The 23519-nt window shown below is 36.1% G+C and overlaps 1 protein-coding gene across 3 annotated transcripts; it reads left to right on the forward strand.

The window, feature by feature from the left end:
* Window positions 1–22480, forward strand: CNOT7 (CCR4-NOT transcription complex subunit 7). 3 transcript variants are annotated; one of them, XM_003797651.3, is made up of 7 exons: window positions 1–238; window positions 1681–1892; window positions 3956–4149; window positions 13361–13522; window positions 16764–16908; window positions 19208–19318; window positions 20865–22480. In XM_003797651.3, the coding sequence occupies exons 2-7, from the start codon at window positions 1776–1778 to the stop codon at window positions 20991–20993; spliced, it is 858 nt and encodes a 285-aa protein (XP_003797699.1). In that variant the 5' UTR covers window positions 1–238; window positions 1681–1775; the 3' UTR covers window positions 20994–22480. The 3 variants fall into 3 exon arrangements, with proteins under 3 accessions (XP_003797699.1, XP_023373571.1, XP_023373570.1); XM_023517803.1 differs by having other exon boundaries at window positions 6–238; window positions 21382–22480; XM_023517802.1 differs by lacking the exon at window positions 1–238 and adding an exon at window positions 473–770.
* The last annotated feature ends 1039 nt before the right edge of the window (window positions 22481–23519 follow it).

Raw genomic sequence — 23519 nt, forward strand, 5'->3', positions numbered from 1 at the left:
CTCTCCCGCCCGCCCCGCCCCTCGGCGTGCTACGTCATCATCTAGTGCCCCTACCAGGACGTGCGAAAAGCGACGGCGCAGCACGGTGCGGCGTAGCTCCCGTTCCCCTTTCCCCTTCGTTGGGTGAGAGGTGTCTATGGGGCACCCGCTTCCGCCGCCGCTCCCGCCACCACCACCGCCGCCGAGTGCTGTCTCTATGGCGAGGAGGAGGAGGAGAAACGCGAGCTCAACGACACAAGTAGATCTTGCTTCTGCCGCAACCTTGAGGGGGGAGGGCCAGGCTGGGGAAGTAAAAAGGGGGCGGGAACGGTGAACCTGAGAGGATGCGCGATGGCGCCGGCCGGAGTGCGGCTGGCACAGGAAAGAGCTTGGCGGCGGGTAGGGGGAGGGTAGCTGGGGCTGGGGGGTATGTCAAGGGGTTGGCGCGGAGTGATGACGCGGGGGCTTTGTACCTGGGGCTTCGATGTGGGACGGAAATTGTGAGTGGAGGGCGGCGGCCTAGATCGTGAGCTCGTATCGCTCCACTCTGCAGTGCTTGGGAGTCGGTGTGACTCTAGTAAATGTTATCGGTGCCTTCGCATTGGCTCCTTGCCAGGGAAGAGAGTTATCTATGACTCGGATGCCGCTGCTGACCTCTCGTTTCTCGGGGAGCATGCAGTACGGAGGTGCTTCCTTCGGTCCTGAGGCCTGTGGTACCTCCTCGGGGCTTCTGCAGCTGTAGTAGAGAGAGAGTGGAGGAAAGCAGTGTTAAGCTACAGGATCTTTCACGTGTGTGTGTGTGTGTGTGTGTGCGCTTATGTGGTTATCGGGGTGGAGAGAATTATGAAGGAGGAATGATTTCTTAGAGCATTCGAGGTTACATTTATGACTCTTCAGAATTTAGAAGGCAGTCATAAGACCCTCCTCTAACAGTAAAACTGTTAAGATTTTTTTCAAATTCATATGGAGAATGAAGAGGCATTTGGAATTTCCCTGCCTGAGAATCAGTGTTGGTCTGTATTATTGGATACGATGAATGAACCCTGTGTTTATGGGCCAGAAATGTGAGCTCTGTCGTTGGTAACCAGGGAAAAAGCTCCGAGTTTTAGGAAGTTAGAAACAGTTTTACATGCAGACACTCTGTTGCTTTTTTTTTTCTTTCTTCCTCCTGCAGTTACAAACATTCAAACCGTTTCTGTGGCTGTTACTTCTTGTTAGAGTTTTAACAAAATTGTTTTACTTTTGTCTCCACTGTGAATAAATTCCAGTAGATTTTATTATCAAAATTTGAGTATTTTGTCAAGGAAGAGTATAAAAGCAAGTGCTTTACTTTGCTGTGGTAACATTTGATCTTGTTACATGTATAAGTAGTTTTTCTGTTTTATCTGAAAATCATTGACTTCATGAAGTTTTATGCAGAGGGTGAATTGAACTCAGAGCAGTCTTTAATCAATAGAAAGTTTTAAAAATCTGATTAGTTTGCATGCATATAAAACATTATTTTTAATGACAGTGCAATCAGAATGAGGAAATCTGTTCTTTTTTTCCAACAAGATTATCCGTGTGACCTGAGACAAGTCACTTCCTAAACCTTGATTTTCTTTTGACTCAAGGACTTTGAATAAATAACCTCTTAGGTTTCTGCCAAATTGATTATTCTGTGATTCAGATTTCTGATGTGTTTGGTTTTTGTTTTGACAGGTACATAAATAAAAGACAAAGTATTTTATGAAAAAAATCTTCAATCAAGTATAACATTTTGATGCTTGGCATCTAGGCTCCCTTGTGCCCTCACTATGCCAGCAGCAACTGTAGATCATAGCCAAAGAATTTGTGAAGTTTGGGCTTGCAACCTGGATGAAGAGATGAAGAAAATTCGTCAAGTTATTCGAAAGTATAATTACGTTGCTATGGTATGCCCATGACTAAATATTTAAAATGCTGCTTGTTAAGAAAAAAGAGGAATTTTTTAAGTCTCAAAGTCAACCCTTCTGGTTGATTTTTTTAGGGATTAATTTAATCATGAAAAGAAAAATTTGTCAATACCCTCCAGCCAAAATCCATCAGGAACTCACATTAATTTGACACGTTGGGTTTATTATTCATTGCAGTGAGGGAAAACTCATTGGGAACCATGTGACATTTGAGTAAGAGAGACAAAGGAGTTTAGGATTTGGGCTTCTATCAGGTGGCTTTAAGGAAGCAGGGCTTTGCTGCAGATCAGATGCTATCAGAAAGTTGGAATAATTATGTGATTGGGTATCTTTAAAAGTCTTAAATAAGAGAAGACTTGAGTGATGCCAAAGCTTTGGAGAAGCAACAGTCACTCATGTAGCCAGGATGGGGATGTTTTGGCGTTTTTGTGGTTTGAGCATGGTTTATTTATTTTTTTTGGTCCTTGTTCAGACGGGATTACAGAGTGGACTTATCTGATGTTGAAGTTCTGTGAAATTGTTTATGTTCAATGAGAGAACATTGGGGCCTAGCTGTGAGTACCAAGTCAGTTCCTAGCAACACCAAGGCCTAGATGTATCAGATGAGCTCCCAGATACCTTTCCCAGGTAAAAAAATCAGGTCTCCCAGTGAAACATGGTTGGCCTGCAATTATTCTTTTGTTTTAATTATCACCGGAGTTCCATGAACATACTATGCTATTAAGCAACTCTGCTTCTACATCAGTGAAGGGAAGGGAATGGTTATGTTCCCATATCAGTCCACAGTCAGTCCACAATCCCATGTCAGCTCTCAACGTTTCTAATGCTGCGACCCTTTAATATACTTCCTGTGAGTTGAGACCCATTGGTTGAGAACCGCTGTTTACATGGACTATTCAGTCTGTCTGTACTGTCTATATGGTTAAATATTTTTTCTTCTTTACTGTTGTACCTTGTATATCTGTCGCAGCTACTCTGTTTTCTAGATCCGCTAGATTATTTCCTCTTAAAGAAGGAGTTGGTATCTTAATCATGTTTTCTGCCGCCACACTTAGCATAACATGTAGAGTATCAAATAAAATGGTTGTTGAATTAGGTTCAATTTAGAGAAAGAATTTCTTTACTATTTCATACTGACTTGATATTTTGTTTTTGGTTTTCATTAGCCCTAGTTTGAATTCTAATGCTAAAACTTAACATATATTATTTCCTCAGCATTTTTAATACAGATTAATAAAAATAAATATACTTCTTAAGGGGAGGCCGATAAATTGGTTAAAATATGCATCTATATACATGGGTATCATTCTGTGTATTTAATAAAGGTATACTTACTCATCATTAGAATTGATTTTTTTTTTCTTTCCAGTTAAAAATTGATGGTGATCATTTATATCTTAGATGATGAGTGGCAATAGTAGAGAAGTGGTAACATCTACAGGAATGAGTGGACGGCATGCAGGTTTTGACAATGTGCTTTTTGTGAACCATAGAATACTGTCTTAGTCAAAAGAAATTTGGAGGCAAATGAGGCTTTTTGGGAAGGGTTGGAGATAAACCTTGTTTTAGAGAAGCAATTGAAAAGTACAGTACATTTTCTATTCTGTTTAACCAGTTTTTTAAGAAACTGGTTGCATTCAGGAGATATAAATTTATGATGTTTTTCCTCTTTGTTGGGTATAGGGCAGTGGTTCTCAACTTTCCTAATGCTGCAATGTATATTCATTGTTAAAAAGGGGTCACAACTCACAGGTTGAGAACTGCTGGTATAGAGTAAGTAGTTGGTTACATTTATCATGTGTATGTTACATATAGTAATTTTTATATCATATTTAAAGTAAGAAAAAGTTATTAAGTTTAGTTCTTTGGTCCTAAAAGAAATGTTCTTTCTAGTTAAAAGGTACTTTGTAATTGAATATGAACATGTAGAATATCATCTGTAACAGGATTCTTTGACTTGCATCAAAAATTAATTATGCTAAGAATTTGTGGATAATGTTATGACTGTTTAGTAAATAATGAATCTTAAAACTGTTTTACAGGACACCGAGTTTCCAGGTGTGGTTGCAAGACCCATTGGAGAATTCAGGAGCAATGCTGACTATCAGTACCAACTATTGCGATGTAATGTAGACTTGTTAAAGATAATTCAGCTAGGACTGACATTTATGAATGAGCAAGGAGAATACCCTCCAGGAACTTCAACTTGGCAATTTAATTTTAAATTTAATTTAACGTAAGTGGGAAATACATATGTAACCCCAATTTTATTTAGTTTAATTTTAGGAATTGATTTCCAACAAGTATAGTGAAATTCTGAGTGATCTGGTATAGTTATTCTGGAAATACATAAAATGTAAAATTTCAGAAGCTTGAATTTTTTATGGGACAAAATGAATAGGCTAATGAAAATTCAAACACTTAATTTTTAGAGATGCTATGTTAAAAATATGCCTGCCACTTTTTTGGAATTTGGTAAAGTTTGGGGTTTGAAAATACTTCTTGATAGAAAAAGTAATCTTACCACGTTAGTTTTAAAAAAAACTTTTTGTGGGCAATTTTACATATAGACTTTCTTGTTATGTATCCTTTTTGTGAAGAAATTACTATTACGGTCATGCCATTTAATTAGTAAATTACATATCAAATGCAGTAAGACATTTCTTGGGAACTTGGGTATATTTTCCTTTCAAATCAGTGGTTACATAATGGGTATGTTCCCATGTCAGTCCACAAAACCTCTTAACTCACATATACAAGTATTAATATTATCTTGAACCTGGTGTTCCTAATACAGTGGTTCTCAATCTATGGGTCGTGTGGCATTAGAAAGGTTGAGAACCACTTCTTAATACGTCAGAATTTGTAGTCTTACTCAAGCTCTGGGTTTAAAACTAGTTCCCTTAGTCGTAATACTTCTGTATTATTGGTAGAAGTGGTCTTAAAAATTGAGAGACGTTTTAGAGTGTTTTAGGGCAAAGGCAGATTACTTGTAAACTATATGTTGGAGAAATAAAATGTTTAACGTATTGTAAGCACAGCAGGTCCTTGAATACTCTTGTTTTGTTTAGCATCATTTCCTTATAATATTAATAAGAAAAAAAATGGATTCCTGGCTGGGGCTACTGTCTGTTTGGCCTCTGCACTTTCTTCACATGTCTGTGTGGGATTTTTTCCAGGTACTCTAGTTTCCTCCCACATCCCAAAGCTTTGCACATTAGGTGAATTGGCATATCTCAGCTGTCCCAATCTGATTGAGTGTGGGGGTGTGTGTGAGTGTGCCCAGCAATGGAAAAGTGTCCTGTCAGGGTGGGTTCCTGCCATGGGCCCTGAGCTGCCTAAGGCTCTGGCTACCTTCACCCTCAACTGGAATAATAGGTAAATCATTATCTTGTTTTCATTAATCTAACTTAAATGTATGTATAGCTCACATTTATTTCGGTGTTTAATATTAGAAGTGTTTTGGTCTCTAATTAGAAGTTTGGTGAAGTTTTTGTGACTAGAAATATGTTGTAGGAACTTAACTCTCTTTATATAAATTAGCCTATGGTAAAATTGGTTTTGATGTAGATATGTCATTTTGCTTAGTATTGCAGTCTCCAAGAACCTATCAATGATGTTAAGTGATTTCTTACTGTATGTTGAAATATTGCAGTATCCTCCTGTTTGGTAGCCTGTATTTGTGTGATATGATCTAACATCTGACTCAAAAAATAGTAAAGCAGAAGTAGGAAAATTAATGGCAATATCAGTTTAAGAATTCTTTGTTTCTATTCTCTTCTTAAATAATGTGCTATTTAATATATGTGATCTAATGAGAAATAGGACTGATGATTTTAGAGGGCCATGGTGTCAGTGGGACACTAGTATGGCTTATAATTGCACTGTGATAAGCCTGACTCTATTTCACTCTATTGAGATTAATAATATACTCTCCAGAACCTTATAAGGAGTAAAAGTACTTGTGTCCACTTAAACTGATAATCTTTTATAAGAACTACACCTTTGAAATGCCTTAAAAATTTCCTTCTATTCTTTTGTCAAATGATAACCCTTTAAAAAAATTAGATCTTTACCATTTCCTTTGGCTTTTTTTCAAGGTAGGTGAATACATCACTGTCTCAGTTCTGGTAAAACTAATTTTTCTTTTCTACAAACATCTTTGTTCTGGTAATAACTCTTAGTGTAGTGTTTGTGTGACTTTTTGTTTTGTTTTGTTTTGTTTTTTTCACAGAGAAGGGCTACCAAGTTTTGCTGCCATCTACACTAACATTAAGTGATGTTTTAAGGGGAAGGATCTAGTGAAAAATATGAAGTAGAGGAGGTCAGTTAGAAGCTAAAACCAATAATGTGTAATATGAAGAGAGAACACAGTGAACAGAATCTGAGAAGTTTTAAAGAAGGATGAGAATTGACTTTTTTGTTGAATGCCTAGGATGAATGTGTCAGCTAGTATGCTAGACACAGGGATACAATGTTTAGGAATGTTGGTAATAGTTATTATAAGTTAGTGCCCCCATAAATCTTTTGTCTATTCTTTGTTGTCAGAGATCAAGAGTTAGAAGAGTTAGAATTGTTAAATAGTAATTAGCCTGGGAATTCTCTCCAAATCGAATCTGATGCTGACATGTACATGAAAATTGAAGTAGACTCTTAATGAGCTGTGGAGCAGAAAAGCAGCCCCTGGACAGAATTTCACAGACAAGTCAAAGAGGATGAAAGCCAAGTTTTAACCATAGTCATTACTTTTAGTGATTGCAGTAGTTCTTGATAACTGAGAGAATCCTTTTAATAGATTGTAGAAGTTACAGGGTTTCATGGATTCCCTGGTAACAGAAAGGATGTTGATATTTCATTTAACTAAAATGGCAGTGAAAAGGAAATTGTACAATAAGTAGAAGGGAACGTAGAATGAAAGAAAGAGTGGTTATTTTTTAACAGATAATGCACACATTTGAAGGTTGAAGGGTTTATAAGGAGTTGCAGGCTGTTCAGCATAGGGATATACACTTGATAAGTTCTTTGAGAAACGGCTCAAATAGCATCAGTAGTAAATTACCTTTGGTGATCAGGTAAGCTGTTGTTGGGTCTAAAGGCAAAAGATCTTTAGACAGATGGCTAGAAGTAAAGATGGGAATGTTGATGTTCCTAAAGCAAGTAGTGGGGTGAAGCCATATGTTGAAGTAAACAGATGGGGTGTTAGAAGAAGCTTGCAGAAGAAGGCCTAAGGGAAACTTAGAGACTGAGGTCTGAACTTGCCATTTTGTGCAAAGGAAGTCAGTAAGGTAAGTATTAAAAAAAAATGCCAAACCAATTCTGAAGGCCAGGCTACGCTGTATATGAACCTGTGAATTTTTAATTAGTCAGGTCTTTGCTATTTTAATGTAAGTTTCTCCAGCTATGTTTAAGAGCAAGTACAGAAATTATAGAAGAGAGAAAGAACAGAAAAGAATGGAAGTGACAGTTGAGAATAAGTTAAAGGAAGCTTTTGGTATTCCAGGGGTGTTACATTAGTGTGAAGAACTCTAAGGTGGCAAAAGGGTGGTGGGGGAAGAGAAAAGCTGGAATGATTAAAACAAGAATGGATTAAGTGTAATAGACCCAAAGGTGAGTGTTAAAGAATTTTTCGTGTCAGAAGAAAAGTTAGAAGTCTTAGATTTGGCAAGATGTCTTGTCATTTATTCATTGTGTTGACAGCCATCAGGAAGTGATCCTTTGCTCATTTTGGTGCCAGCTGTTGAAAATCAGTATGAAGTAATGAATGGTAAGATAATTTCTTAGGTGTGAGATGGAAGTTGCAGAAGATTGTAACCGTACAGGGAAAAGTTTTAAAATTGTGTAGAAAGTTGAGATTTGAGGAATAGACAAATGGTTATACACAAATGGCTCGGAACTTAATTATCAGAGAATTAGCGAAAAGATACTGAGTGTAGCAAGACTAAAGAAACTGAATTTTCTTTCTTCCTGTCTGTCATCCTTTCTGTCATTGAATTTGAGATCTGAAAAATGACAGAAACTCTTCAGGGAAAGATAAAAGGGAATAAAATGTGTAGGGGAGGAGATGGAAGGTAATAGATGTGCACCCATGAAGTGAAATTTTGTAGCCTGTGGAACACTTAATTTTATGAAGAGAAAGACAAATATTTTGAATATTGTGTTGGAACAGAATTTTGACATCTGCACCTTTTAGTTGGCCAGCCTATCAAGTGTAGAACAATCCCCAGTAGGAAAATAGCTTACTTAGTGGACTTAAAAACTTTGAAAATGATATGAAGCTTTTAGTATAAAAATAACTTGATGCATACCAATGTTTAGTACCTACAGTTGTATGTGAAAGACGGCTATGTTAAACTGCTTGCGGTATGGGCAGACAAAGGTATTTTATATAGCCTAAAATAAATTTTTGGCACACATAACCCAGTGCTTTTCAACTCTTTGTAGCTAATAGCACATTTGAACCTATAGTCAAACTTCCATGGCACACTTGAATTATGTTGATCAAAAACAAGAGTAAAGAAAAGAATATATTCTTACTGTGCTTTGAACATCTTTCAAAAATAATTTAATTAATCTTTAAAAATTTTTGCAGCACACCAAAGATCCTCTCAGGCACACCAGTTGAAAATCACTGATACAACCCTTTGTAGTAGTGGCTAAAGAGTCAAGGTAGCATGAGTTAGTGGGTGTGTAATATAACAACTTTTTTTAGTAAGTTCTTTAGGCTTCATCTGTTACAAAACTTATTATCAAGGGAAATGTCTTCAAGTACTTATGTATATTATTTTTCTCATCACATAAGAGTAATATAGTTTCATGAGATAATTTAAATACAGAGGTTGCTAAAAAATGTATATACCTTTTAAGAAAGGAAAAACTGTATTAGAGTTGTAATTAGGGCTGTAATGTTAGAACCCCTTTGTGGTAGATGGGCAGGGGCATCTACCCCATCTCTGTGAAGATAGAACCTAGTCTTGGACACCTTTTACATCCTCAGTATTTTATGGTGAAATGACTACAGTTGTTTTGCCTTTTATCTCGACTTTTTGTTGAGGTACAATATGCATTTGGGAAAGCATATATATCATAAATGTTCAACTCCCTGATTTTTCACAAACTTAACACCCTGTAGCTAGCAGTCAGATCAAGGAATTGAATTTCACCAGTACTCCAAAACTCCTTTTCAGTGGTGTTCATTTAATAACTCAAAAAGTGGTTTTTTTAAAGGAAAAGCAAAAAATGGATTATTTCATGAATATAAAGGACAGATTTTAAAATGTATTGTTTACAAGGTGTAGCTTTTTAAAATATTTTAGTTGTGAGCATTGGTAAGCCATTTTTTTGGAGACATATCCTAACAAATCTAAATATGTAAACTGAATACCCCATTGCTCAGCCATACACAATAGTGTTTGGTTTTTATTGTTGTTGTTGCAGTTTGGCTGGGGCCGAGTTTGAACCTGCTACCCTTGGTATATGGGGCCGGCACCCTACCCACTGAGCCACAGGCACTGCCCCATAATAATGTTTTAAATCACTAATAAATTCTTTTGTGTATAACTGAACGAAAGTTATTTTTCTCCTCTTTTTAAGAGCCCTCAAATTCACATACTCCATCTTACCCATTCTTTTCGTTCACCTTGAAACTCCTTATTTCTACTGGGCTGTGTATAGATTGGGTATTTTGTAATTGTACAGAGTTATTTTGTGGTGTATTCCTTTGATATAGTTCATTCTTCTCCACAGTTAGGGGGACAATTCTTGTTTTATAGCTCTTTGTGATATTTAGTGGTAGTGGTGATGGAGATATGTTTGTATAATCATTTATTGAGTTTTATATATATGTCAGATACTGTAGTAGTAAGTGCTTTGAAGTCTTTTTAAATTTTATTTTCTTTTTTCTAAAATCCTCAAGGTGGTGAGCCACCTGTACCATCTCTGTGTATAAACTTTGTATATAGTTTTCACACGGGTCCAGGTTGCTGGGTTGCTCCAAGAATTCAGTACAGTAGTCCTCCCTTTTCTGTGGTTTTACTTTCTGCTGTTTGAATTATCTGTGGTCAACTGCGGTCTGAAAATAGGTGAGTACCGTATAGTAACATTTTCAGAGAGAATCTATATCCACCTAACTTTCATTACAGTATATTATAATTGTTCTATCTTATTGTTAATCCTTTACTGTACCTAATTTATAAATTAAATTTTGTCATGGGTATATACAGCATATATAGGGAAAAACATAGTCTATATAGGACTTGGTGCTGTCTGCAGTTTCAGGCATCCACTGGAGGTCTTGGAATGTATTTCCCAAGGATAAATGGGGACAATTGTGTATATTTAAATTATGCAGTTTTCTTGTAAATTTCACATCGGCAGTGAGAGAATGTGTGCAGATGTTTATCATCAGATGCAGAGACTTAAAAGATAGGGAAAGGTATTTACTGTTATGTTGTATGTATATCATTAGGCTTTGAATAGATACTTTAAAATAGCATGCAAATTCAAAACTTCTGAGATCAAAATGACATTAGTTTCAATTTAATGATTTCATTATAAATGATATTTAATATTCTCCAAGTCTTGGGTGTGATTTATAGTGTCTAAATCAATACTGCCCCAGTTATAAGGAAACAGATTTATGAGCAGATAAGTTGTCTACGTGGAAATAGTTTTATTTCTTCTACTTTCTTTTCACTTTTCTTGACATTATATCACTGTAATACTATACTAGTTGTGGGCACAAGCATAACTTTTTAATGTTTTAAGACTAAGAAAGGCTTGGTTTCTTTCCACTGTGATTATACGAGTAGAAGTTCAAATAAGGAATGAATTTACTTCAGTGGTCTGAAGTAAATTGAGGTGTGATCGCCACTGTGTTGTGTGGGCTAAAGAACGCTAGCAGTAATCTGCATATTTGTGACAATCTGTATTCCAGTAATTATTTGCCTCCTTATGATTTTTAGCATAAATTTAAATATATTGGAGTTCATATTTTTAAGAAAACTTTTATTTATAAAGAGAACTACTTATTAGAGTGAGCAGCTTGTTGGAAAAGTACTTTATAAACCCTTGGGTGAATGTCTTGTGTGTTAAGCCAAGAGTGTTTTGAGGTTGGAGGGTGTTTCCAAATTATAAAGTCTTTCACTTTCGTAGTTAGAAATGTGAGTTGGTGTTTGTAGAAAGAGGTAATTTCGATACATTTACTGACTTCAGTTGACCTAGTTAGTTCACATCTTTAGAATATTATCTGAAGATTCCATGCATCTCTCATTTTTTGGAAAACCTCTTTTGATGGAGATTTGTTCATGGTTTTCATTCCAGTTATAACTGGACATTTTCCTATCTTTGGGAGAGGTCATATTACTAGTTTATTACTGTCCAAAATAAACTGTTCTTATAATTAGTAAGCTAACACCAACATTTGTAGCGGTTCTTATATTTTGACTAAGTAATACTTTAATTCCTTTTGGAGGTTAGGGTATTTTAATATCTCCCTGCGTTGCCCAGGATATGTTGCAGGTTGGAAAGGTAGAATGGAGAGGTTTAGAAACTTGACATGGATACCTTTGGAAAGGCACAGTCTATCAACTTAGAGAAATGAGTCATAACAATTAACTTTCCTTACCTATAGGAAATTTTCTTAATCCTGTCTGCAGATACAGCATACTGCATGGAGTTTCTGACTTTTTTCTTAGATTTTGGTATTATAAAAGCATGAGAAAAAAAAGAAAAAAAAAAAAAAAGCATGAGATTTGTCCCAAATGATCAAATATTCAGTCCCATGAAATTTAGATTTTGGAACATGAACTTACCTGAGACAAAAGGAAAATAATTTATATACATATCTTTGTATGCCAATACCTGAGATATTCATCCAGGCCTCTCACCTGGGGATTATGATTCAGTAAGTCTGGGACTTCAGTGGGACCCAGGAATCCATAGTTTTGGTAAGATCTGTGGGTTAATCTCATTGCACAAGTTTGGGAAATACTGATTCAAATAGTCAAATGGTCACTGTTCACTTCATCCTTACGTTGTTTGATTTGGTGGTAAAACATTGAACAAAACACATCATTGTCCTTTTGAAGCTTACATTCCGACTGGGAGGGAGACAGCAAACTAAAGTAACAATAAATTGAATATGTGGCCAAGAATACCATAAGCCTGGAGAAGAATCTCTAATGCTTTTGGTCAGCTATCGTTGCTGCCTCATGACTTAGTGTGAGCCCTGGGACCTACTGAATGGGAGTTTAATTTTTTAAGGTGCATATATTTAGCATAGCAAAGCTAATCATGTGTATGGTTTAACCCATGGAAAAAAAACCAAAGACTCATATTGAGTTTCTTCACATATCCTTACTAAAGGATTTTCTGGGGAAAATTTTGACTTAAAATAATTTTTATGGTTCCTCTCTATTTTTAAAAATGTTAATTGTTACCTTTGTTAGTTTTCAGACATTTAGAAGTAAACTGACTTCCAGAAGGTAAATCATAAGGACACCTTTTGGCTCAAGTGAAACACTCCTTATAGTCTCAGTTTTGTTATAATGTCTGTTGGAAATTTCTTTTTTTAAGTGTTCTTATAGTTTTTAAAAGTGTAAAAAAAATTGCACATCACAAAATACTTTTTTCTCAAAAACACATCTATCTTGGATACTCATGGGTGGGTCTGTGCTTGGAAATTAGAGATGGCTTTCTTTTTGGTTTTAGTGAAATCTTGAATGATTGGTTTTTATTTAGGTTACCTGGCTTGATTTTAGAAGGCAGTATTCTATCACAGCAGAGTCCTTTTAAACAGTTTGTTGCTTCGTGGGGGCTATTTGAAAAGCTCATCATTTGTGAGAGGAGGACTCTCCTTTTTCTTTAAGATAGAATGTGGGGTCACTCAGCCGCAGGAGATCTTTCCACTTGGTCTCCTTCTGGTGTGCTGGGAGCCTTGGAGATGGCCTAGCCCCTAACAGCTGTGGCCACAGAGCTTTCTGGCAGCATTATGGTGGCTGCTGAGACTGAAAAGAACTTGTCTGTCATTTTGTGGTGGTGGCCCTGGTGAGTAGAAGACCCTCTTTTCAAACCCAATTAACATATGAAAGGATAATGCAATGGAGTTGATAGTAGAGATTAAAATCTTACCTTTGGACTCTGATTATTTACTGTTGGGACACTTTTCTGAAGGAATGACGCTTACATTTAAATTGTATTTTCCTTGTGCATATGTAAAGCCTATATTGGATATTGGAACTCTTGGGCAAGACAGTCCTCTGGTTTCTGGCACCGTAGTTGTAGATGTAAGTGGGAGAGAACGCAATGCACTTTCATCTTTCACCTACACTCCTGTCCGTTACCAGTACCCTACAATCCTAATTCATATTAGCATAATTTCCTTATCATTGATTACCTGAAAGATCCACAATCATTAATATTGAATATTGTCTTTCTCTTTCTCCTGCCAGGGAGGACATGTATGCCCAAGACTCTATAGAACTACTAACAACATCTGGTATCCAGTTTAAGAAACATGAGGAGGAAGGAATTGAGACCCAGTACTTTGCAGAACTTCTTATGACTTCGGGAGTGGTCCTCTGCGAAGGAGTCAAATGGTTGTCATTTCATAGGTAAAAAGATCGCATTGAAAATGGCATTCGTGTTTCCATTTCATACGTGCTTCATCCTTGCTTAGGTCAGGTATCAGCAAGTTCAGGCTTAATTTTAGAAAGAATTGACTGCCATATAGCTGTCGCCTAACCCTTAGGAGGCTAATGTTGGTCTACGTAAGAGTTAGTTTAATAATTTGGTCCATTTTAGCCTGTGAGGCAGTATTGCACAGCAGAAAGAAAGTAGGCTGGAAAAATAGAACTTGGTTTAAATTCAGCAGTGTCATTTAGAGTCAGTGTAGCTAGAATTATTTAACATTTCTAAGACTTAGTTTTTTAATCTGTGTGAAACCATTCATTAAAAAATACATTTATTATCTACTATATGTCAGACACCGTGATAAGATTCTAGGAATTAAACTATGAATAGAACAGACTAAAATCCTTGCACTCAAAGAATTTACATTCTGCTGGTGATAGTTAGGGAGCTTTTTAAAATGATAAAATATACAGGGTGGCCATAAAGTTCATGTGCAATTTAAATAGTTAACTATTTTAAATTGTTGACTATTTTAAACAGCTATTTAAATTGCACACGAACTTTATAGCCACCATGTATATTGTGATTTATTAAATAGTCATAAGTGCTATCAAGAAGAATAAAAGAGTAAAGAAAATGCTAGGGGTGGGTTTACGGGTAGATTTTAAATTTTTTTAATGGGGTGATGGGGAAGCCATCCCTTAGAAGAACCATCTTGCAGAGTTGTTTTAATGGTCAGTAATAACGTCTTTAAAGTTTCTAGTAAAGTACTTTATACAAAGTATAAAGTGATAGTTTTTAGTTTTTTATTATATAAAATAAAACTGGATAATTTAAGAGAATTTCTAAACAGAAACTAGTTCCATTTTTTAAAAAATAGACTTCTAGGTATGAGGAAGAATTTTCCTATCTAAGTAAACTAAACTGACAATCCAGGGACTAAAAGTAACATTGGAAATTATTTTATTTGGTCTTTGGTTCTGTTTTTAAAAAGCATTGTGTGGCACAGGTGTTCATTCTCTTATACTTGATCCATGTCACACATCAGGGCTGTCCCACCCTTTTTTCTTTTTTCTCTGCTACACATTGGAAGAATTAAGGGTTGTCTTGGGTGGCACATTAATGACACAAACACTGGTGAAAGCTGATTAGGAAAAAGAAAGACATCATAGATAAACAGAAAAAGTCCTCACGAAGTCAGCATGCTGGCAGGTGGGCCAGGACACAGGTTGGACACCCCAGCTTTAGAGTTTGCACCTCTGACCTGTGGAAAGGTTAGAGTGAAAGACTGTTCGTATAGTCAGCTTTACTGTACACTTGGTAGTGATCGAGTTGAAGGTACTGACTGTGCTCATTCTCACCTTGCCTCTCTTCTCCACTTGAACCACCTCAGGAGCTGTGACTTAAGACTGTTAATATAAGCAGCATTTTTTTTTTTTAAGTTCTTTTTACTTTCCTAGACATGTGAATACAAAGAACTGGAAAGTATTAATCCTATCTTTTTCCCATATGATGAGTTCCTGCATTTAAAAAATACTCTGAACAAATACTATATGCCAGGCACTAGGGTATTAAGATAAACAAAGATGGATAGTGTGTACATCTTCTTGGAATTTAGAATCTAAATTAGACTCTGGTATATTTTAATATTTATCAAGATATGATGAGCTCTTATTCCACTAAATATCATTAAAAGTTTCTGCTTTTAATGCTTATATGTTGATATTCCTTAATTATCCACAGTGGTAAAGCTTGTTTTTTCTTTTATAAATCAAAGTCTGAACATTAAATGGAAATTTTATTTTACATCTCTCCCGAAAGATGGGTCAGTAGCATCTTGAATCAAATATTTATTGAATTCCAATTATGTACAAGGAATGAAAGATATATTCAAAATGTGATTCCTTCCCTTTAAACCAGTGGAAGAAACAGTCCATGTACTTTATTTATTTTTATTTTTTTATTTTTTGAGACAGAAAAATGGTTTGTTGCCCTTGGTAGAGTGCTATGGTGTCATAGCTCACAGCAGCCTCAAACTCTTGGGTTTAAATGATCTTCTTGCCTCAGCCTCCTGATGACCTGGAACTTCAGGCGCCCACCACAGTGCCCAGCTATTTTTAGAGACGGGATCTTGGTCTTGCTCAGGGTGGTCTCAAATGCCTGAGCTCAGGCAATCCAGCTGCCTGGGCCTCCCAGAGTGTTAGGATTATAGGCGTGAGCCACCACGCCCGCACCCAGCCTGATCCATGTACTGTGAAGGGTAGTACAAGAGAACACCTTGTGCTCTTTGAGGCCCTCGAGAGGAGGCTTCTTGTCAGAGGTCCTTGAAGGAAAAGTAGCTGAGGGAAAGGGGTAAAAGGAATAAATATGTGACTGTGGCCGGGGAGCACAAGGAGAGGGCTACGGGAAAGGCCAAAACATTGGGATGGGGATCTTGATCTGAGAGTATAGGAATTTGTATTTTATCATCCAGGATAGTTCTCATTCTTTACTATGTCTGTCTTACACAGTGTTCCTGGGGAGTCATACAGAGATAGGAACCGAATTGTGAGGGAAGAGAATTGTTCACTTTCCTTAATAAAGTCACTTAAGAGAAGTGAAAATCCTGTTAGAGACATCTGTCTTCCTTGGACTTTTGAAGTATATAGCCAACTTATATAAAAGGAGGCAAGAGAATTGCCTAAGCCCAGGAGTTGGAGGTTGCTGTGAGCTGTGATGCCATGGCCGTCTACTGAGGGTGACAAAGTGAGACTCTGTCAGTAAAAAAAAAAGAAGGGAAGGTTTGCATTACTTTTGCCTTTTGAACACCAGTTCTCTTATTTTTCACGTTTTTGGTCTAGTTTCCATTCATTTTTCTTTCTCCATTTCCATCATTTCTTTCTTTATTTTGAGACTCCTGGGGCAATTTGATATTCTTAGTGTTCTCAAGCATCAGCAAAACAGTGTTTTCATGGCTGCAGTCTTGGGTGGGTAAATAGATCTGTGGGTTGATAGCCCTGATAGAGTGACAAGTTCTTAGCACTGTGTATATGATGATGGCATTTTTCCATTACCATTGTTAATATATCTGTTTTCTCCGTTTTCAGTATGCACTGTTTTGATGGATTTCGTTTTTGCCTCTGATGTGACTCATTGAAAATGTGTATCAGGAAAACTTTTTTTTTTTTCCCTAATCTCTGTGGTATTTATGTGTCCTTCTGTATTCTTTTAATCCTTTTGCAGTGGTTATGACTTTGGCTATTTAATCAAAATCCTGACCAACTCTAACTTGCCTGAAGAAGAACTTGACTTCTTTGAGATCCTTCGATTATTTTTTCCTGTCATTTATGATGTGAAGTACCTCATGAAGAGCTGCAAAAATCTGAAAGTAAGGCTCCTGGGGGCATTACCTGGAGTTAGCACACTGTTCATTACACTAAGTGACTGCCGTAAGAGCCTATGTTTAGACGTTGCTTTAAGCCATATTTTTAAATTTTATATTGAATGCAGTTGTTTATATATATGTACAATTTGAAAGAGACTGTTGTACCAGCTATTCAGTATATATTTCAGCTATCTTATTTATATGTATATATAAAATCTGGTCATGTGCTTGTTTTTCTTGCCTAAATTACATTTTATAGGAAATCCTATTCAAAGCCTCAGTATATCTTGGTAGGCTAAGTTTTCACCAAAATTCAAGCCACGGTTCAGATTTTCGCGATTGCTAGCCAGATGGAAGATGATGAACCAGAACAGAAATGTGATGACTGGGGAGGCTGTCAGGCACAGCACAGTGCCGGTTCCCCCTCTCCCAGCACACACATAACCTGTCCCTAGAAGGTAAAATCAGGTGGCCAGTGAAGTGCACATGTGTTCAGGAGGATGGCAAAAAAGTTTTTCCCTTTGGCTTATCTTGGCTAAAGGTTGCTTTCTCAATTCTAGTCATGGGATAAATGTTCTTAGAATTAAATTATGTAGCTAAAAAGTTGTATGTGATGGGTAAGTGCTGTATAAATATGTAGGTTCTGCCTAGACAGTAGCTAATGTCCTGATACTGTTTAGTGCATATATATAAAAACTTTTTATTCTAAATATTAATTCTTTCAAAAGGAAAGTTTCTTGATAAAGAAAAGTACTCCTTCATTTTGAAAACACATTCACTATGGGAATAGAGTGGTCTTACTTTGGGGGGCATATTTATTTACACTGTAAGTGAAAAAAGAAAGAAAAACATATTTAGGCGGTGTTGATTGCTTCTTCAGTGAAACCAATGTTGATCAGGTTTTCTCCTCACCATAGTTTAGAATTGCAAGTAATGTTATACTTTTAGGAGATGGTAGAACTTGGAGAGCTTTGTTTTTATGCAGAAAGAAGCAATATAGAAATTGAATAAAGAAACTTTGCTTCTAACAGATAAATTGAAAATTCCAAGAGAAGCAGTCTTTGGGCCAAAGTTTATTTGCCTCTAATAATGGAATGTAGTTAGACTGTAACTAGGGAAATTAAGAAAGATTATTTCATGTTTGTAGCAGCAGAATTGTGTGTAATCTGAGAGGATTTCTAGGAAGCAAAATTGCAGTAGGGTATCCTTCCTATAGAAAGTCAGCCCACCTAGTGAAAAGGCCTGCATGTTTTAATCCCTAAATGTTTTAATCTGGCTTGGTAAATGTTTTTAAAAATTTGACAAGCCTGTACAATGACAGTTGTCAGGAACAGAATTCTAAATTTTTGCTCATTATGTGTGTGCTTTGGGGAAATTTCTAAGTACAGATATTCTAGAGAACACATCTTGAGTGAGCTGCTATGTTAAAATTCAGGTTAGTGACAAAGGTGCTTTTTGACTGGTAGTCAACCACACTGTTCTGTTCAGTTCTGTTCTGTTCTCCTAAGCAGCTGCCAGTGATACCTAATCCTAGTGGTATTTTTAGCACAGAAACAACTGCTGTGCAAGCAGTGTCTTGAGCCATGATGCAGAGGACTAGTTAGCTAGCGGAGACCTTAATAATTGGGAGAGGAATTTATTTTTGATTGTCCTCCCACCTTTATTCTCCCTCCCGGTCTCTCTTTGCTTCTTTTATTCTCTTCCTTTCACTCTTAATTACCTTTCTTTTTTAATTTTAGCAGTATTAGCCTAGGCAGATTTGTAGCAGGCCTTCTCAGGAGTTGTATGTTTGTTGTATTCTAACAAAACCATGGTTAAGCATTTAGTGAATACTTAAGGATTTGATTATTCATAATGGCTTTGTTTTATAAAAATTATTTACATGAAAGCCAGTTAGAGATGGATTGGTGGAAGCTCAAGAAAATTTGGAAGAGACTGTTTATACCTGCTATTCAGTTTTCTAATTATTACTAGATTGATAGTGTACTTGACAAATGTTACCCTGTATGTGATCTGCTTCCCCCATGCATTTAGGGAAGTTATTTGTCACATTCCTTAAAACACAGGATAAAAATAAATTTTCCCAATTAGGATCTCATTTTCTGTTAAATCATAAAGCCCCACATTCAACAAATGCAATAGTAATTCACTTTCTTAATTGTTTTTCTCCCCCCAATCTTATTAGGGCTTGTCTTTACGTACTCAGGTTTGTTCATATTTTGTGCCAGTGTCTTAAGTTTGTAACTTGTGAATTCAGGCATTGCAGTGTTTCTCTTCAGTGAGCAATTTTTGTCTTTTCTAGGGTGGATTACAAGAAGTTGCTGAACAGTTAGAGCTGGAACGGATAGGACCACAACATCAGGCAGGATCTGATTCATTGCTCACAGGAATGGCCTTTTTCAAAATGAGAGAAGTATGAAGACATCAGTGCCTTTTTTCAGTTGGTTGTTAGGTTGAGAACGTTAATAATCTTATGACAAAAGTTTGGGGGCAATAAGGACGTACTAAGTAAAGGATAATTAGAAGTACCATATAAGTTATAGCCACTGCACTTGAAAGTATCTTAAAATAAGTCATCTTAAAATGTAGGTTAGCAGGATAACAAGTTCTTCATAGAATCAAAAATTTGAACTACCTTAGAGATCATGTAGGTCCAACCATGTTTCTCCAAAGTCAAACATGACTAGTGGGGGAACTTCAAAGTTCCTTCCATAGACTACATCAGTGCTGCTTCTACCAAGTCAAGGAATCTTGTATGTTAGGTTTTCTCTAGAGTGGTCTTCTGTAGGCTTTAAAGTGGTGGTAAAAATAGTTATTTGTTCATGTCATCCTTCATGCTTTAAACAGTATTCATAGAGTTCATGCTTTTTACTGTATTGAGTCTTAAATAATTTTTGAATTATAAATAAATCTAAAGTAATAGTTCAGTCAAAAATCGTTATTAGGAAGACCCTCCTTAAGTGGCAAAAGGCAGAGATCAGACTTGAAATAGAAAAAGTTAGGTAGGGAAGAATGAAATGTAATGAACTCAAGTCTACTCTTAGGTTGTCAGATTCAGTGCAGTGCAGAAATATACCTTACTATAGGTAGAACACAAAAGAAAACTGATTATGCAACTTTTTTACCTACAAGAAAAATTTCCTTTTGCGAAGTACTTGGTTTGGAATTCTTTTTGAGCATATCCTCTTAAGACATTAAAGAATTGACAGAGGTGGGAATTTAAAAGTTTTTGTAGAAGTGTAGTAATCATAGAAAGCATTAAAACTGTTTTGCCAAGGAGTATTGATTTAGATGTGATCTGGACTGTCTCTTCATGATGTGTAAATATTTTGTTTTATACTCCTTTCTAGTGTTTGATTAGAGAATTAAAATCACCTTTTGGATTTTTCAGCTTTGCACTTAAAAAATGTCTAAATGATTTTATTAAAAGTAGATTTCTGGTACTGATTTATCTTTATTTTTCTTGGCTTCTTCAAGGACAGTAACCTAGTGTGAGTGTTCAGATTTTACTGTCCATAACATAAGGTTTTATTATTTGTAACCTGCTCAGCCTTGTTCATAGATTCAAGGCGACTCACAAACCTAAACTTTGCCCCCTTGCCATTATTGGCTATTTTCATTCATTATTGCTGTTGAGTATTGTTAAAATGTCTGTGATTTTTCGATGGTTACAAATTCTCACTTGTAATCAGTAATTTGCAAAAGTGCTGTAAATGTTACTGGAAAACACATGCACTTACATAATTTTTTTAAGTCTCTTTGGTTTCTTTTGAGCTCTGTACTTCTTCAGGACATTAATCTTGTTCATTAAATATGTGGACTCAAAGGAACACCATAGAAAAAAAGCTGTCCTTATAGTTAATGAACAGTGAGTACTGACATTGCTGAGATATGAGTTACAAGTGGTACCTTCTGGTTAAAATTATCTTTTTTTTTTTTTTTTCAAAATTCCTTTTTAGATGTTCTTTGAAGATCATATTGATGATGCCAAATATTGTGGTCATTTGTATGGCCTTGGTTCTGGTTCATCCTATGTACAGAATGGCACAGGGAATGCATATGAAGAGGAAGCCAACAAGCAGTCATGACATGAAATAGTCCTTTTGTTTTTATTTTATTTGAGCTACACACATGCTTGTGTATAGGTTTTATCTCTGGTTGAATCTTTGAACAGTAGACAGCACCTTTCTTTTTTCGTTTTTATAGCCCATTTTATTTTCTGCCTTTCAGTACTAAGTATGACCGTTCCTAACTCAGATCTTAATAAGTAGAAACGTATTCAGGTTAAATTTGGCCTTAATTTAATATACTTGTTAGCAAGCGTGTGTAACACAGAGTGGGGAAAGCTCTATCATACTGAATATTTTGATAAACTTTACCTACTTGAGTTTCGTTTATTTTTTCCCTTTTCCTAAATTAACTAGCACTGACTGTAATTTATTTCCCTGTTTCATGTCTCTCCCTTCCATTCTCCAGGAGTTTTAGCTATTTGAGATTGTGGACCATCAATTTTGCACTTTAGAGAGTGATTCTGACTCAAATCCTCTGTTTTATCAGAAAGTTTGGTTTTCCTTGCTCTTAGCTGGAGAAATGACCATCTGCCAACTTTGTACAGTATTTACTTGTTTTTGACCCACGGAACATAGCACATTCATTGTGCACGCTCAGCAAGACTAACAAAACAAAGACAAGAAACTACTGAGGAGCTTAGTAACTGCTGTTTCTGTACCTGGTGTTTAATCTGCCCAAGCACATCCAGTGTCTGTCGGTTTCTAACTGGCATGTGTAGGCTGCTCTGTGACTGAAGAATTTTCAAACCAGCTTTACACCCTTCAGGAAAAATCCCTTGTGATTGGATGTTTATATCTGCCAGGCAACTGGTACTCAAGATGTTGAAGCTACAGTTATTTTATGATAGCACACTTCCCTTAACTGCTTCTTTTTATTCCATCACTGTTTACTCTTGCTTTTTATTTTATAGCCATACTTATGATGCTCTTGATTTGTTGATTATACAAATCAATTTTATTAAAATCCAAAGATAACCAGTCTTTAGGTATATTTTGTACCAAATTAAATTAGAAGACAAAAAATTGTGCTTTCCTAGTTGCTACATAAATAATGGAAAGATTTGGTGCAAAACAGCAAAATACAAAATATATATTCATATATATCTTATTAAAGTTACCTGAGGAGTGTAATGCTTGTTTATTTTTTTGTGTATATCTTTGCAATCTATTTTATATATATTGACAAAAGAGACTGTGAAATATTTAGCCAGGCAGAATATGTGACCAGACCAGAGCATGTGTAGGAAGACTTTTTGGTAATTATTAACTCTGCCCTGAAATGATGGACTGCAGGTTATAATGTGTGTTACCCACACTTCAATCAGTAATATTAGCAACTCTCCAAATGTTAGGCATATTGGTTTGTTTCCCTTGTATATTCTTTGTTCATCATATAATGCTGTAACTGGGTGGTCCTTTTTAAACAAAACATTATTTGCAAAACAGAGGGTATTATTTGTTTTTAAAGCTTTTGTAAATAAAGGCTTCAGAAATGTTTTCTTATATATGTTGATGACTGGTGATTTTTAGATTTAGAAATACTTGATTGGGGGGCATTGGGGCAACTGAACAGAATTCAGTAACTTCTCCCTTAACCATAGGTGACTTTTCAGTCCCTTAACTGCCAGAAATCAGTATGAGCCTTCTTCAAGTCAACTCTGTAGGTTTACTGTTCTTCCTTGAGGACCTCAACTAGATAATTTAGAACTGATTTTTATTTCTACCTTCTAGGAATCCATTTATTCTGAAGGACATATAAAGTAAATACATTTGGTGTAACATATTGTGGCTTTTTAAAGCTAACACAGTGAGGCTAGTTTCTAATTGGTTTCCTTTCATTTTGTTCTCTGCCTACTTAAAAAAAAGGAATTAGAAAGATTGCCTGTTTAGTAGCCACATAGTTGCTTATAACAGTTTTGGTTTCTGGCTCGGAAAGTACAAACCATCCCTGACTTACGATGATTTCATGACTTCTCAATTTTACAGTGGGCTTATCTGGAGGTTTAGCCCCATTGTAAGTCCAGCAGCTCCTTAGAAATGGGCATGAACTCACAAAGGGAGTATAGTTTTTTACTAAATGAATATGGCTTTTGCATCATAACAAAGTTGAAAAATTGTAAGTCAAACTATCTTAAGTTCAACTTTTAGGGACCATCTGCTGCATTGGTAGCATTAAATTGGTAGTATTTTTAACTTAAGATAGATTTTGGAGGGACATAACTCCCTCGTATGCTAAGAATCATTTGTGTAATATTTTATGACTTCTGTAGAAAAACATTATGACCTTTACTCGATATACGATATTTGATAATTTTTTAGTGTTCCTGAGCTATTATGGCCTTCATGTATACTGTTAAATCTACTAGAGGAAAGGTCAGCAAGAGGATTGCTCAAGCTCAAGACTTTGAGGTTGTGAGCAGTAGTGTGACAGCACTCCACCCAGGGCAACAGAGTGAGACTGTGTCTCAAAAAAAGAAAAAAAAAAAAAGAAAAGAAAGAAAAAGAAACAGAAGCAGAATATCCTGATTTGACCTCCCATATGAC

The sequence above is a fragment of the Otolemur garnettii genome, unplaced genomic scaffold (assembly GCF_000181295.1).
Source record: "Otolemur garnettii isolate 467f Iridium unplaced genomic scaffold, OtoGar3 scaffold00121, whole genome shotgun sequence".
In the NCBI taxonomy this organism is placed as follows: Eukaryota; Metazoa; Chordata; class Mammalia; order Primates; family Galagidae; genus Otolemur; species Otolemur garnettii.

Excerpts from the sequence above, each read along its gene's own strand:
- CNOT7 (XM_003797651.3), top strand. The coding sequence starts at position 1,776 with ATGCCAGCAGCAACTGTAGATCATAGCCAAAGAATTTGTGAAGTTTGG. Across the intron at positions 16,909-19,207 it reads AGAGCTGCAAAAATCTGAAA|GGTGGATTACAAGAAGTTGC; the intron begins GTAAGGCTCCTG and ends TGTCTTTTCTAG. Across the intron at positions 19,319-20,864 it reads CCTTTTTCAAAATGAGAGAA|ATGTTCTTTGAAGATCATAT; the intron begins GTATGAAGACAT and ends ATTCCTTTTTAG.